Source organism: Urocampus carinirostris, chromosome 6 (genome assembly GCF_059441175.1).
Source record: "Urocampus carinirostris isolate Australia breed hairy pipefish chromosome 6, RoL_Ucar_1.0, whole genome shotgun sequence".
Lineage (NCBI taxonomy): Eukaryota > Metazoa > Chordata > Actinopteri > Syngnathiformes > Syngnathidae > Urocampus > Urocampus carinirostris.
This window is the reverse complement of record NC_142354.1, coordinates 31,090,776-31,107,189: the sequence shown is the minus strand read 5'-3', so window position 1 is coordinate 31,107,189 and position 16,414 is coordinate 31,090,776. Positions and strand designations below refer to the sequence as shown.

Sequence of the window (16,414 nt, the reverse complement as noted above, 5' to 3'; positions counted from 1 at the left end):
TTTATCTCTTTATTTTTTTTTATTTTTTCTTCTTTTCTTCCCTAACCTTTTACTTATTTTTCTTGCTTTGTCTTTGTTTCCTTTTTTTTGTTTTCCTTATGTTCTACTAGCAACTTATTTCCTTTTTTTGTTCTTTAGTTCTTTTCTATTCTTTCCTTTTTTGTTATTATTTTTATTCCTAGCTTTATACATTCTTTTTTCTATTTTTGTTTCCATTTTTTCTTGTCTTGTTTCTATTTTTCCTACATGTGTTCCTCTTTTTTCTTGCCTTAACTTTTTTCCTACTTTTTTCCTGTTTTATTCTCTTTTTCCTAGATTTTCTTTACTTATTCCTCCTTTTCCCTTTTTCTTCCTGTCTGTCTTTGTTATTTTTTCTTCTTCTTTCTTTGTTTTCTTGTTTTCTTTTTGTTTCTTTTCGTTCCCTTTTCCCCACTTTTTTATATGCCATTCTTTTCTTGTTTTTTTAAGCTTCATTCTTTTTTTCCATAGTGTTTTTCATCTAAAATGCACCACTAGTACTCTCCGATTAACACCCGTTACATTCGCCTCACGCCCGATTAATCACGCGTGGCTTGTAAACACTCGATGACTCGATTATTTGGGTTAATGGGACCTCATCGAACATGATCGGCTCGTGACAGGAAAGGGGAACGGAAAGGGAGGAGAACATCTTGAGAAGGACTAACCTTTACAGAAGCAAGAATGCAGCTCAATTTCGGTTGACGTTCCCTCTGCATTTTGCTTCCGGGAGCTAAAAAGGGGAGTATGGCTGGGTGTTCTGCAAAGAGAGGGTCAAAAGAAAAGGATAAATGTGGATTGGATAGAAAATAAGCCTTAAGCCTTACCCGTTTGGACCGTTTAATGGAGGTGATTGACAGGATTTTGGAGGAGGGGTCACGTCATAAAAGGAAACACATTACTGCAGATATTTGATGAAACACAGAAAATAAATGAAATGATGGATGCTACTTAGATTTTCACTGAAATTACTTTGAATTGCGGTTACTCAACCATTTTGGCCAAAACACAATAGCACATTCTTACCACTAGAGGCAGAAATGAAATGAAATGAAATGAAATGAAATGAAAATGAAATGAAATGATCTGCATTTCTATAGCGCTTTTCAAGTCAATGACTTCCCAAAGCGCTTTACAATGTGCTTCACATTTCCCAATAGCGGCCGTGCAGCCATGTAAGGCGCTAACCTGCTTATTGGGGGTCTTAGGGGTTCAGTGTCTTACCCAAGGACACTTCGGCATGTAACACGGACAAGCCGGGATTCGAACTGGGATCCCTTGATCCCAAGACGAGCGCTCTACCTCCTGAGCTACTGTTGTGCTTTTCTACCTTTGAAGCGGGGTAGAACATAAGTATCATTTTTGTGTTTTTGTTTTATTTTGGCGGGAGGGACGATTAGTTGTCTATATTAGTCTTTGTATCATATTTTTTCAAGCCCAATCAAATCCAATGCTGGAAAATACAATCTAGTATAATGTTGGTTATTATTTAAAAAACTATTTTAATATTTGGTTACTTTACCAGATACTTAGTATTATTTTTATTTTTAGTAAAGTAAAACTATTACTATGGAAATGTTTTTTTAAATTTATTTAGAGATGTGTCCAGTTTATTTTTACTCTATCTTTTAAAGTTTTTTGCGTATGTTTTATTAATCATTTTCAACAAATAGGAAAAATAATACTTTAACTGGACGTTTTATTTCCTTAAAAATTATATTTAATAAAAAGCAAACAAATAATCCTAAAACTAGGAAAGTTATATGATAATTGTACACATTTAATTGATATTTAAAAAAAAAATTCTAATGATAGATAATGCTTGTTAAAGGATTATTTTTCCAATTTTATATTATTTTAACTTATTATTTTCTCAAGAGGGCAGCACGGCAGCGCAGTGGTTAGCGCTTGTGCGGCACAGTTCATGTCATGGGAACCTGTCGTGGGTTCAAATCCAGCTCCAGACTTCCTGTGCGGAGTTTGTATGTTCTCCCCGTGCTTGCGTGGGTTTCCTCCGGGCACTCCGGTTTCCTCCCACGTACCAAAAACATGCATTTCAGGTGAATTGGCCGGTCCAAATTGTCCCTAGGTTTGAATGAGCGAATGAGTTGTCTGTCCCTGTGTGCCCTGCGATTGGCTGGCAACCAGTTCAGGGTGTCCCCTGCCCACTGCCCGGAGATGGCTGGGATGGGCTCCAGCCCCCCCGCGACCCTAATGAGGAAAAGCGGTACGGCTGATGAGATGAGATGAGATTTTCTCAAGACATAAGAAAAGTAACACAAAAACAATACAAACAGATGGCCCCAAAAAGAGAATTGTTATTTGATAATAGACTATTTATATTTTTTCTATTCTAAATTTACAAAATAAAGACTATAAAACAATATATTTTGTGGATATATTTTAGTTAGAAATGAAAAAAAAAATTAAAATTCTACTTTTTAAAGTTGCTTTTCTAATATTTACTGTTTCCAATGGATCTTTAAAGCGTATTTCGAGAACGATAATATTTTCACTATGCAGATTATTTTCTCATTTTATTTTATATTTATCTTTATGGAATACGAAACTAATATTTGAACTGGGTTTTATATTTATTTGCAAAATATGTGAAAAATATAAGAGAACAAAAAACAAAGGAAAATTGTTCGACAATTAAGAAGTTATTATTGTGCATGTAAATACATTTAAAAATATAGCCTTGTGTAAAAAAAATAATCATAATAAAAACCCTTTTTTGTAAGTAGCCCTTGTGTGGGTTAATATTTCCTTATTTATTACAGAAATAATTTGAAGCCAATACATTTTTTTAAATAATATAATAAATTAAAATAAATTATATAATAATATCTAAATTTCTGGCGACAAAACCAAGTTCACCCATGAGGATCTACCTTTGCAATTGGTGAGGAGTACAATGACAAACATCTGCAGAAATGTGATGGAAAAATCCCAAATAATACTGAATTTTGATTTATTTTATCTACATTGTTCTTACACTGGATCAAAAGCCAACACGGATATTAAGATGCATTCTTTGGAGGGAACAAAACACTGCACCTACTTCCCCGTGTCACAAAGCCCCCATTCCATCAAATGCATGCACAATATTTTTTATGCTAATGCTAACATGGTGCTACGTCGGCAGGACAACCTTGAGAAGAATCAGCATGTGGCGTAACCTTCGCCGGTTACGACCCACCTAGCATCACATTACACTATATGTCTATTCAAAGTCATTATCACCTAGAAAAAAAAAATACAGTGATAATCAAAACGATGCTGGTGCTTTGTGAGGCCCTTCCTGATTTTTACGGTACTTATATTCAGTATTCCAGTGCTGTCCATCATTGTTTTTTGGGTAGGAAAAGGTCAATACGTGTACTTAATCCATTGCGTACTATTGGCAATTCAAACGTTTGCAGTGATTTTTCCAATGTTCCTCTCTGCTAGTGGTCAACATCATATAAAATCCCTGCTCTGTTATTGGTTTGCTTCAAAATGCTGATAAGCTTTTGGCTGAAGTACTTGCCACAAATTAATAAACTATATTTTTATGTACTGTATTGATTCCTGATAGGTCCCAAGGCTTGCAGTGATGCTAAAGGGAGAGGCAAAAAATGATAACCATAGAAAAGAAGCTTGCTATTCTCAAAAAAGGCAAAAACTACCCCCGTTAAGAAATATGACTGTAACTAATTGCTAATTGGGACATGTTTAAGGAACAAGGAGGCAATTAAAGTGATTAAGTCTACTCCCCCCCTCTGCATCCACCCACTAACGCTCATGTAGCAGCTCAGGTCACCATACACCTAAGGTAAATAAAATGTACTTGTACATTTATGTATAATGTGACAAAATCCTTTACACAGACATTACATATTAGTACTTTTTATTTTAATGATTCTACCTTGGGATATGGGGCGTTTGGAACACATTAGCTCAATTTCACTTTGAGGCCCCACTTCAGAACATATTAATGCCATATCCTAGGGTCTGATGTATTCTAAAATATAAAAAACTCCCTTCAAATATCAAACGGGAGTGTAAACATATCAATATGTTTGGGTATGTTATTCACATGTTTGTGAAGAATACACATTAATGTCATCTATGTTATGTTTTTGGATCACGTATATGTCGGTCTTACCCTGGTGGTCTTGATTTTATTCCCGGAGGAGCACATCCATCCAGAGTTGTCGGGCAGCGTCTTGCACTCTTCTCCCTCCAGACACGGTTCCATCTCACACCACCATTTGCCAATTACAATGGATGCTGGGGAAAGTGAGAAAAAACAAACGGAATTTGTACAATACCAAAAAGGAAACATATTTGTGTGTCTTATTGTTTTGCATGTTTCTAGCTTTTACCATTGTGTAGTAAAAAGAAGTTGAACATTGCAGTTTCTTGAAAATACTGCACTTTCTTGAGAAAAACTTCTATTTGTGAAATGATTAATTTCAAGCAGAGCTCTCACTTTAAATAGGAAACCTATGGGTAGCAAGTCGTATATGGCTGTATTTATGAGCACGTATGGCTCAGAGACAAAATGTATAGCATGGTTTTTTTTTCCATATCGTTCCAAATTAAGTTAATCAAAACTTAATGACATGCATGACAAACCAAATAAACATTGAAAAAAAGAGCAGTGCTATCCAATATATACAAAAAAATAGATTATATATCGGGCATGATTTTAACTACAGTTTACAGTCAAGGTGTCAAACCAAAAAACTACTTTTGGCTGTACATCGCTAAGAAATCCTTTACTCTATATGGAAAGTCATTAAATAATCCGTGTTCAGTGTTGAAACATCTTATGATGAAAATCCACATAAATATTTTAAATACCCAGAAGCTATAGCAAAGCACCCTGAGCAATTTGATTGGGTGAGCGGTAGGGATGAGTGGAGCTATGCAAAGACCGCAAGCACTCCCTCCTATGTCTCGCCCTGCGACGTCTGCACCGAATGTAAATACGGTGGGATCCCCGTTTGCAAGAATTTGCCTCTTTTTTCACAAAGGTACTGCTTGCACCTTGTTTTGAAACCATTATTTATGAAAAACAAGTGAAAGTCAAAATGAGTCTGAATGATCTTAAGTAATTGAAGGAGGGAGACAAGTTTAAAGTGGCCTATCTGTTGACATTTGGGACACAGGCCCTGGCATTATTGTTTCATCAATTTTATCAACTCATCAATAAAATAAAATGAAATTAAATGAAAGTGCTAAATACGGCATAGCGGTTTTGTTGATTTTTGTCTCAACATATATGGTGCGGCTCGTTCCCAAAATAAAATGAAAATATTTTACTGTTATGGCTTTTTGAACAAGGCACTACTGCCATCAAGTGGTGATTTATCATCCTGATATAATTCCCAGAGGCTTGATACTAACGTAAGGGCTGCGCTTTCAAAGCCTTCAGAGTAGTTAAAACACTATTGAAACAAACATATTTTTATGTTTTGGCAATCAGGGACACGAGTTCTGAAAACGTATTTATCTGTTATGGTTCTGAATCTGTTAATATTCACATCCATTTTCTATTGCTCTATGTCTAAGTAGAACACAAACAAAAATGCCCTAAGCAGTATAAAAATAAGGTTCAACAAGGAAAATTGTGAACATGCCACTGGAGTCAATTTAAATGTCAGAACGAAATTTTCCATCGGTGGATTCTTAGTTACTCGCCAATTAGCACATGTCTCTTCATCATCTATTGTGTCCCTCTGGCTTGTTTTTCTCACTGTTTCAATTCTTGGGACAAATATACATTTGACAGCTGCGCTCATTCAGCTGTTTAGGAAGCACAAAACCCAGCGTGAGCAATACATCCTTGTTAGAAAAAAATACGGAAAAGTGTAACTATCTCAAGAAGTCTTTCATGATTGCATCAAATAACGCTGATGCCTTCGATGTTGCCACGGTTCCCAAGAGTACACGTCAAGTTACTTTGAGACATTTCTATTTAACATTTTGAATGCTAATTTGAGACAAAATTGGAAATAAGTATAGCAGCTGCAAACATTAGCACTTCTGATAAAAAGACAAAACGAGGGAGGGAAAACTAAGTTAGCAAATGACTGCACCAAAACCGAGCCTCGAAAAGAGAACAACTTTTGCTGAAAACTTTATTGTTTATGAAAATCGATCGGAGTTATATGAGGTGATGAGAAACTTCTGTTAAAGAAAGACAATTTTTCATTTGAATGCACAGTTTTTTAAATGGTTCCACAAAATTGTCAGACTCAATGAACCACAACAATTCATTTGCATAATTAAACATTTTCTACTTTGTCAAATGTCAAAATACCCCCAATATGTCTAATTAGGTAGAAAAAAGTACTTTACAAAAAATTACAAATACACAAATCACTTTGGAATATCCGTCATTTTGCTTTGTGACTTATGTAACTAACGATCTATCTAGCGTGGTCATATTCCTTGAGAGGGATGACCAACTGCAAGACAAACACATACACAAAAACAAAGAAAAGAAAAAAGGAAAGAGTAGCAAAAAACAAAACATTTGACCATGGCCAACCCAAATGCCCAAACACCCAAATAAGTTTTGCACCCCGGCACCCAAGTTGGTCATGCTTTCGTCCCCCCAGATGAAACGGGACACGAGAAAGCGGCCATGTCACTCGGGTCAGGGTGACACAACACACTCTTCTTTTCAACAGCAGGGCCCGACAGCTTTCACTGGTTTACCCCTGTCATATCAAACAGGTGCCCTGCCTATCCTTTAGAACACGTCCAAACATCCTACAATCCTGATGTATCAGTTTTCCCAAATCAATGAAAAAATACATTTAGTCATTTAGTCATTTAGTGCAAAATATACTATTTACCAAAGTACAGGAGAAATTAATGAAAGTTAATAGCACAGCAAACAACACACAAGGTTTTGGCATTGAAATAGAAGACAGGTGTTGCTCATCTCACCGAAAGTTAATTTACGGGACACATAACTCACACTGAAGTATACATCAAATTATGTGTAGGTTTTGCTAAAGTGTTTGAAAATGCTACATTAATATTAAGTATAATTCATTATTTCTAAATAATTATTGATGTATTCAAAACAATATTATTTGAAATATATATTTATTATAAACTTGTTTAATGAATTTATTTTATAATATTTACTTTTAATTATTTTTCCCTATTTCAAACTTTTTATTTTACTAAATGTTTCTTTCATTTTTTCAACTTAATTTTTTGGACTTTTTGCCAACACATTTACATTTTTATCCCAAGGGTAAAAGAAAAAAAAATGCAGGGTGTCAACAATATCGACCACCATAGTTTGAATTCAGACAAGTTGCAAGAACTTCAAACAAATTACTTAATTACAAAATGATTACTTATTTTCATTGATTGTCAGTAATTGTTAACGCAAATATGGCTTAAAAAAATCATGAGGAAAGAAGCAACTAAATTAAAATTAAAAAGAAAGGGAATATATATATTCATTTTTTATTTCATATATATATATATGGATATTGTCTGTAAGTATCACACTGCTACAGCTGGCTTTCCCCTCTGCTAGTTTCTTGATCGCTTGAGCCCGCAAGTAGTGGAAAATATATGGGAATAGACAAAGTTCAAAGTTTTATACTGAAAAAAAATGAAATACACACACACACAAGTACAGTCGCTTGAATAATAATAAATGGAGCAATAATGCTGATCAGAAACACTGAGGTCTCAATATGAAATAAAATAAGGTTTTGTAAACTGCCACAAAGTCAAAGTCCAACACGGCTAGGCATGTTTAATTTAGTTTGATTAAAATCTGTCATACTGCTTTCCATTATTTTACCTAATCATTTTTTAAACAAGCTATTTTCGTCACATTAGTTATTTCATTAAAGAACCTGATTCATCATTTTTTGCTTAATTGGTCATCTAATTAAATAAACTGACATTTTGATGAAAATGTCACAAAAAGAAAAAGATCCTTAAATATATTTCACTGTCTTTAAATCCATGCGTCTTCTGTCTCAGTGACAGGCTTGCAGGATGGAAATAATCGTTTAAATGACTGCGGCTGTCAAAATCCGCAGGGATCGGGCACTGATACATCCTGACAAAGTGGAAAACAAACACGATGCACGAGTTACAATTAAATAGATCAGAAAAAAAAAATACGGTTAGATTCGACGAACAAACGAGCGCGGGACTTTGATAAACATCAGGCGGTGTGAATGTTTCACAAGAATATCGGTGAGCTTCACGGCCATGGATGTGAGTTTTTCGTAGCCAGGTAGCTGTGTGTTTGAAAGTGGAGATGTGTGGCCTAGAGAATCAATCTTTGGCCGGGTCTAAATGGGAAATCGTGATCATGGGTATAATGGAATGCTTCTGAAGTTGAAAGTATGGTTGACATATTTTTTTCCCTTCAAAAAGAAGTCAATATTTCCCCAATATTTCAATAAGTACCACATCCAGCAATCCCTTGTTTATCACAAATAATGCGTCCCAGAACCTTGCTGCATTTTTCACATGCACTCTGCAATAGTCAACCGCGGATAATGGATTGTGGTTGCAAAAGTGCAGTTCATTTTAGGCAAAACCAAAAAAAATGGAAACATAATAGTCCTCACACATGACACAAATGAGCTCTCTCTATCCAGCTTATTGCATAGTCAACTGAGGATAATGGGTTGTGGCCAAATTATAGGTGTTCATTTTAGGCATGCCACAATGGCACAAAAGGATAAGGCAAAAGAAAAAAGTGCCGTGCGCTCGTTCCCGCTTGCAACAATACCAGGTTACGGTTAATGGATTGCAGCTGCGATGTTGCAGTTTGTTTGAGACAGAAATACAGTAACAGCTAAAAAAGAGCCCCAGGCCCAATAAAGTGCACTTTGCCAGTCCTTGATCGTAGCAATAGTCGAGATAATGGATCGTGGCCAAATGAACACCGTTCATTTTAGGTGGAAATAACTGTGAAAAAGATGCCAGGCCTGACAAAATACATTCGATTGGCTCTTGCTCACAGCAATAGTAAAACACGAAAAATTGATCAAGGCCACACAGGTGCTGTTCATTTTAGGTGGGGAAAAAAACGGAAAAAAGAGCCACAAGGCATGACACAATTTTGCTTTTCCAGCTCTACTCTAAACTATACTTTATCTGGGGTACTGGATTGCAGCCAAAACAGTGCAGTTCATTTTAGGCAGGCCACAATGGCACACTTCAGCGACTCGAACAGAAAATGTGCTCTGCTGGTTCTCAGCAATATTCGACCGGGGATAATGAATTGTGGCCATGCGAGTGCAATTTATTTTTAACAGATATACAGTAACAGCAAAAAAGAGCCACAAGGCCCAACTAATTTGCGTTACGCAGGCTTGAACATATTTGATATACAGTAGAATATAATAATAGTACTTGATATTAAAATATCTTGTTCATTTTGCTCATTAATATATTTATTGAGGTAAAAAATAATTGTAAATGAGGAAAATTAAGACGGATAATTGAGCTAGTTTTAGTTATAATTATTACCTTTCCATCCAGAATTTTTAAAACTTGTTTTTAAGGGAATACTATCATGAATAATGCAGAAACAATCAGTAAAATGTCTCTCTTTAAGTATTATTTTGTTAGAATTTTTAAATAATAGCTTATAACCTCTTATATGATACTATTTTCGCATATTGTTGGTTGGATCATTTCGTTCATTTGAATTGTTATTCATCTGACTCTCCACTTCAAAAATATAAATATTATAAAAACTATAAATCCCTTAATGAGCTAAAATATCTGCAATGGGAACTCATTTTTGTCCAATGTTTTCATCTTTTATTTATTCGTCAATCCACTCCTAGAGGAGTCTGTGACTTGTCTCAGAATTTTTCAAATCAGATGCTTTTATGCCTTTTTTATGCCGTTATTCTCACTCCTGCAGATTTTGCTCCACTTTTGCAATATTTTGTGCATCGGATGAAGAAGTCGTTAATGTCTCCATTCAAAGCTCATAATAGGCTAATTTTGTCCATTTTTCTGTCTGAATAACAAATCAACATTTCGTCTTTTTATTTCAGCTGCTCTGCAAAAACGATCAATGGGGTAAAATCTTTCTGTTTGGATTGTGGACAATGTTGCTCATATTGGGAATTACTTTTCATGTTTTATGAGACCAACAAGTTACCAGTATATATATATATATATATATAAATATATATATATATATATATATATATATATATATATATATATATATATATATATATATATATATATATATATATATATATATATATATATATATATATATATATATATATATATATATATATATATATATATATCCATCCATCCATCCATTATCTGCACCGATTATCCTCAGTAGGGTTGCGGGGATGCTGGAGCCCATCCCAGCTGTCTTCGGGCAGTGGGCAGGGGACACCCTGAACTGGTTGCCAGCCAGTCGCAGGGCACACAGGACAGACAATTCGCTCGCTCATTCACACCTAGGAACAATGTTCTCCCCGTACTTGCGTGGGTTTCCTCCGAGCACTCCTGTTTCCTCCCACATTCCAAAAACATTGCATTTCAGATTACTTGGCCGGTTCAAATTGTCAAAAAAAAAGTCAATAAACAAAATTATTAAAATTAAAGTATCATCAAAGTATCATTTTTCTTTGAGCAGTGACACAACCTATTACAGAATATGTAATAATTTATTTGAAAAAGGAGTAATATATTAAACATATACAAATTTGCTCAATTTTGTTACCAAGATAAAAATAATTAAACAAAACATATTATACGGCTTTGCTCATTTTAATTATTATTGTTTTTATCAGAAAAGTAATTGAAAAATAATTTATGATAAAAAAAAATAATACGTGAACTTTTTTGTATTTTTATTTAATTTTATTCTGAACCTTTTTTTTTAATTACATCAAAGAAAGAAAATAATACCCAACATTAGTTTATATTTAATTTTTTTTATAAAAGTAGTAAGACAAAAACAAAAATATTGATACAGCCAAGCAGTGTTCCGAAGAACAGTCACTTTTTTCCCACAAAAGACTTATCTCTTTTTTGTTATTATTATTATTATTTTCCATGCATGGAAAGTTATCAGCGGTAGATTCCCGAGCCCGGTTCTATGCCATATTGGTTGCACATGTTCCTGTATCTTATCCCAGCTTCTTGATTGTGCCTCTCCATGCACGCTGATCCAGCGTTCATCTTAAGCCCTGCTACGATGTGCCAGACTGTTTCAGGGGCGTCTTTGCACAGTCCGCAATCAAGCGTGTCTGTTTTTGTTTGAGAGAGAGAGAGCATAAAAAACACACTAAAGCTAAAGTGGAAGTGATTTGCTCTTATAGCATTAGTCAATCTGGCTCTAAAACAGGATTGCCACACTTCAATATGCGAGGTCTGTTGAAATTCCGTTGCACTTTTTAACGACAAAAGATGTGATTTTAAAGTTCTTGCTCCCTCATTTCTTTGAGATTTAATTTCCCCAGGGCATTTGCTCTGAAAATGCTGGTCTACTAGTGATCCCAAGAGCTGAGAAGAGAACCGCAGGTTCGAGAGCGTTCTCCATTCGAGCTCCAATGTTGTGGAATCATCTTCCTCCTGAGATTCGATCTGCAACCTCAGTGGAAATGTTTAAACCTAGGATTAGAACACACTTCTATTCTACCGCATATGAATAACCTATTTTTTATGTTGACAATATCTTTGTATTATTTGTTATTGCAACATCCATTGCAGCCTGGTCATCCTAGAATGGGGATCACATCATGTGTGATCCCTTCTCAAGGTTTCCTTATTTTCCTCATGTTGAAGTTTTTGAGTTTTTCCTTGCTCATGTAGGTTTTGGATCAGGGGATGGTCTAATAATAGTCTGCGGTTTGCAATAATCTGTGGTCTGTGCAGCCCTTTGAGACTCTTTGTGATTAAGAATCATACAAATGCAAATGACTTAACTTATTTCAGGTCATGTCGGTTGCATTGCATTGTATTTAAGAAACTTTAAGTTTTCTACATACCTTTATACATGATGCTGCTAAGCCTAATTATATTTCCTGCACTGTTCATTCTTGGTTTAAGTAAAAGCTTTTACAGCAAATAAATATGGGTTGTAAATATCTGTTATCTGATAATTGGTATCGGTATCGGCCCTGAAAAACCCATATCGGTCGATCCATAATATATATACAGTATATAATGTATAATATTTGTATTGACTTACGTCCACCCAGCTAGCAAATGCTCATTTTTTTAATTTAATGTCTGGTATTGCAGCGCGTAGCAGCCCAGCAACACACTCGACAATTTTGGCAGCCTGCCGGCACTGCAATCTGCCATTGCACTCACTAGATGAGGCCATTGAAATAGATTTTTGACCTGATGGTTACAACCACACCTGGTCGTCTTAAGTCGGATTCTACTTCTAGATTTTTAAAATGTATTTGTGCTTAATGTTACTGTTTTCTTGTTTATTTTCCATAACACATATTTGTCAAAAAAATCACCAGAGATGAATTTCCGAATTCATCCGTCCACTTATTGGTGCAACGCAAGCAAACTCCTCACCATCTGCTCAAGCAGCCTCGTACCATTCGTATCATTTCCCTTTCCTTCTATTACTCGCCATCCAGGTGCGCCCCCCCAGACGTATGGTAAATGTAGCATGACAACCTGTCATGCTAGGCTATACGCACCGGCGGCACAACAGAAGGCTTCATTCCCCATCAGTGATCAGCGACGGGCGGGCATTTGCATGCCGCGTTAGCGCTACGGTGGCAACACGGCAACGGCCGGCACGTAAGGACAGCTGCCGACCCCCCCCGCCTGGGATTAATATGCGTGCAATTTTCACCTCTTTGGTGGTGTCCAAACTATGGCCGGGGGCTAGAATTCCACATAGGAGGCTATAAAAGATGGTAACGTTTGACTTGTTAAAAGCCATGTTCTTCAGTGAGAGCCTGGTTGGCTCTGACATAACTGGGACATAGTTTCTCCCTGTCAAAGCTAATAATCAATTCCCACTACAGGAATAATCCGACAGTGGAGCCCCACTGTGCGCCCCCCCCCCTAATCCACACACACGAATACTGTCGTCATTTCTTTGGATCTACGGCCCAAAAAGCTTCAATAGAAAACTGAAACAAGGGATTGGAACTCTGGATGCCCAACGGAGAAAAAATAATTTTTATTTTTATGCTTCTCTGTTGTTGTAAAAAAAAAGGACAACTCAAAAATAACCCTCCCCTATTTGGAGAACATTTACTTTGATTTGAAATATTTACCGTAAATTCCGGACTATAAACCGCTACTTTTTCCCCTAACTTTCAACCCTGCAGCTTATTCAGTGATGCGGCCAATGTATGGTGCTCGAGTGTTGCTACCATTAACTGACCTGTCACATGCACCGTTTGGGATGAAAGTTATATTATTATTATTAAAGCTTTGAAAACTCTCTCGGTGTATCGTCTTTCTTTGTAAATATGTGTAACCCATGCATAATATGTATTTGCAACTGTATATTTTTGTAATTTATTTATTTGTATTTATTTTAGACACTTATTCTGATATGTTTTGCATGGGTGAATGAAAAAGGAGGGGCGGAACAAACGCGGGGTGACGGGTTTAATGGGGACCGCTAAAGGTGAGGGACAAACAAAATAAAAGGTGAAGAGGGGGATAAAAAGTTGGTTAAAGAAAAATGAGTTGCGTGAGTAAATGTGTTCATCTGATATATTTTACCCACCCTTACCTTTGGAAATATACACTTGTTTCCTTTACTTTCAACGGGACCCGGACTCTGCAGGTCTGCATCAAACTGTAAGTACGGTATCATTTTCCGTTCATTTTGCCGGCTGGGATTTTTGGACGGTGGACCTTAATGAAGGACATTTAGTTTCAATCGCGGGACTTGAAGTCGGCTTTGGGTTAATTTTGTATTTGTGTTACATGTTTAAATGTGGGCAGATTGTGTATGGACAAAAGCGGTTTTCCTCTTAAAATGTGGTGGGTGCGGCTTATAATGAGGTGCGGTCTATAGTCCGGAATTTACGGTAATTTGTAATATTACATATATTAAAAAATGTTTTCTCCTATAGTAAGATATTTTTCGTATACAATATATAGTAATAAACAATATTTAAGGTATATTTTTTGATGAAATATATTCATTATTAAAATATCATGAGGTACTTTAAAAATTTAGCTAAAGTATTTTCACACTGTATTAAATTTCCGAATAGTAATCTTTAAAATATGTTACAGTGACCATTAATTTTTTCCCAAGATCAAGTTCCTTGTGTTTCTATTATTTTATTTTTCATTTTTTCAATGTCTCGTACAAAATAAAGAATTATATACCTAAATCATTTTTTTTCAAATCAGCTTAATATCTCATCTCATCTCATCTCATTACCGTACCGCTTATCCTCATTAGGGTCGCGGGGGGGCTGGAGCCCATCCCAGCCATCTCCGGGCAGTGGGCAGGGGACACCCTGAACTGGTTGCCAGCCAATTGCAGGGCACACAGGGACAGACAACTCATTCGCTCATTCACACCTAGGGACAATTTGGACCGGCCAATTCACCTAAAATGCATGTTTTTGGAATGTGGGAGGAAACCGGAGTGCCCAGAGGAAACCCACGCAAGCACGGGGAGAACACACAAACTCCGCACAGGAAGTCTGGAGCTGGATTTGAACCCACGACAGGTTCCCATGACATGAACTGTGCCGCACAAGCGCTAACCACTGCCCCGCCGTGCTGCCCAGCTTAATATCTGTCTTCAGTCAAATAAAAATTAGGCACAAACCTTTTTGACAATAGTTTTCTTATTAAAACATATATTCTATCTAATTATTTTCTACACATATTCTCTTTTATAATTATTGTGTTAGACTATTGTTTTATAATCTTTATCTTATTATCTAATTTTATATATTAGCTGGTTCACTTAGTAAACTTCTTATTATTGATGTCGTCATACTTTGTTTTTGATTATATTTTTTTCTCACATTTTCACTAACTTTTTTTATCCTTTGATCATTTTTTTTCATTTTCTAAGAACAATTCTTAGAACAAATTTATTAAATTTGTTTAATTATATTTTATATTTATTTTTTTCTTATTTTATTTGCTTGTTTTATTTTTACTACACCAAATCATCATTTTGTATTGTTTTACTTTTTGATTGTTTTTGTAATTAATCTTTATGATTTTATTTTTAACAATATCATGTAATTTTTCTTTGACTTTTTTTTAAATTTCCTCAAAAAGTTATTACAAATTATATCACGTGCTTTATTATTTTGCTTTCTAATTATTGTTTTTTCATTTGATCCTATTTGTGTTCTCTCCTACATTATTTTAATTTTTGTTTTGTTTCATCATCATTTTACTATATTTAAAAATTCAATTTCTATGAATCTTCATTGTTGCTTTTGAAAAAAGAGACATTTGAGCTTTTACCAGGATTAAGAAATCTTGTAAATCTCGTCAGAAGCGGATTGCCGTCGAAATAGAAACTCGAAACAATACTTCATATTTATCCCAATAGTAGAAGTATTGATTTAATTTGAAGAAAAATACATTGGACACAGTTACTGACTTGATGAGCTATTGCTGTGACCCCTAAAAATGGAAAATTTTAACAATATTATCAATTTGTGGAGAACTCATCTGTGTGGCCCCAAGCATGTGGTCCCCAGGGGATAACAAGACTGTATAGTCATTGTTCATTCTAGACGCAACATCCATAACTGGGACAACGGGACAATGTTCCATCTGGGACAGTCAGCTTTCTTCACTAAGTCAAACAAAAGGGACACAGTGCTTTATCTATTATCTTTTTATTTTCTTTTTACAAAATGTGACTACAAACGATTATCGCTTGTGGTTTGAAGCATTTTTAAACTTTTTGTATTCAAATTGAGTTATATACTCCCTCACTGGACCGTCACAAGTTTGTCTAAAGGGCAAACAACTTCACTGATGATGCCTTGATCTCCACACTTCACACTGCACTGAGACACTAGGTGAACCAGGGAAGCTATGCCAGGATGGTCTTGATGGACTTCAGCTCAGCATTCTTTTCTTATCTAATTTTTCTCATTTAACTGTTATTGCATCTTTTCCCATGTAGCCATGTATTATCTTTGGTTAGCGCGTGTGCAGCACAGTTTTGAGGTCATGAGATCGAACCTCCTGTGCGGCGTTTGCATGTTCTCCCCTTGCTCGCCTGGGTTTCCTCCGGGCACTCCGGTTTCCTCCCACATTCCCAAAACATGCATGTCAGGTTAATTGGCCGGTCCAAATTGTCCCTAGAGGATTAATGAGCGAGTGAGTTGTCTGTCTCAGTGTGCCCTGCGACTAGCTGGCAACCAGTTCAGGGTGTCCC

The 16,414-nt window shown here is 35.8% G+C and overlaps 1 protein-coding gene across 2 annotated transcripts in view; it reads right to left on the bottom strand.

Annotated features, from left to right (window-relative positions):
* tafa1b (TAFA chemokine like family member 1b) overlaps positions 1 to 16,414 on the bottom strand; it is a 204,259-nt gene that overhangs the window by 9,150 nt on the left and 178,695 nt on the right. The window contains exons 4-5 of one of the 2 annotated variants that reach the window (XM_088338700.1): positions 4,169 to 4,293; positions 687 to 778 (exon numbers count right to left, since the gene is read on the bottom strand). In XM_088338700.1, coding sequence (XP_088194826.1) covers positions 752 to 778; positions 4,169 to 4,293 — 152 coding nt within the window. In that variant the 3' untranslated portion in view covers positions 687 to 751. The remainder of the gene's footprint in view (positions 1 to 686; positions 779 to 4,168; positions 4,294 to 16,414) is intronic. The other variant, XM_088338701.1, reaches the window with a different exon arrangement.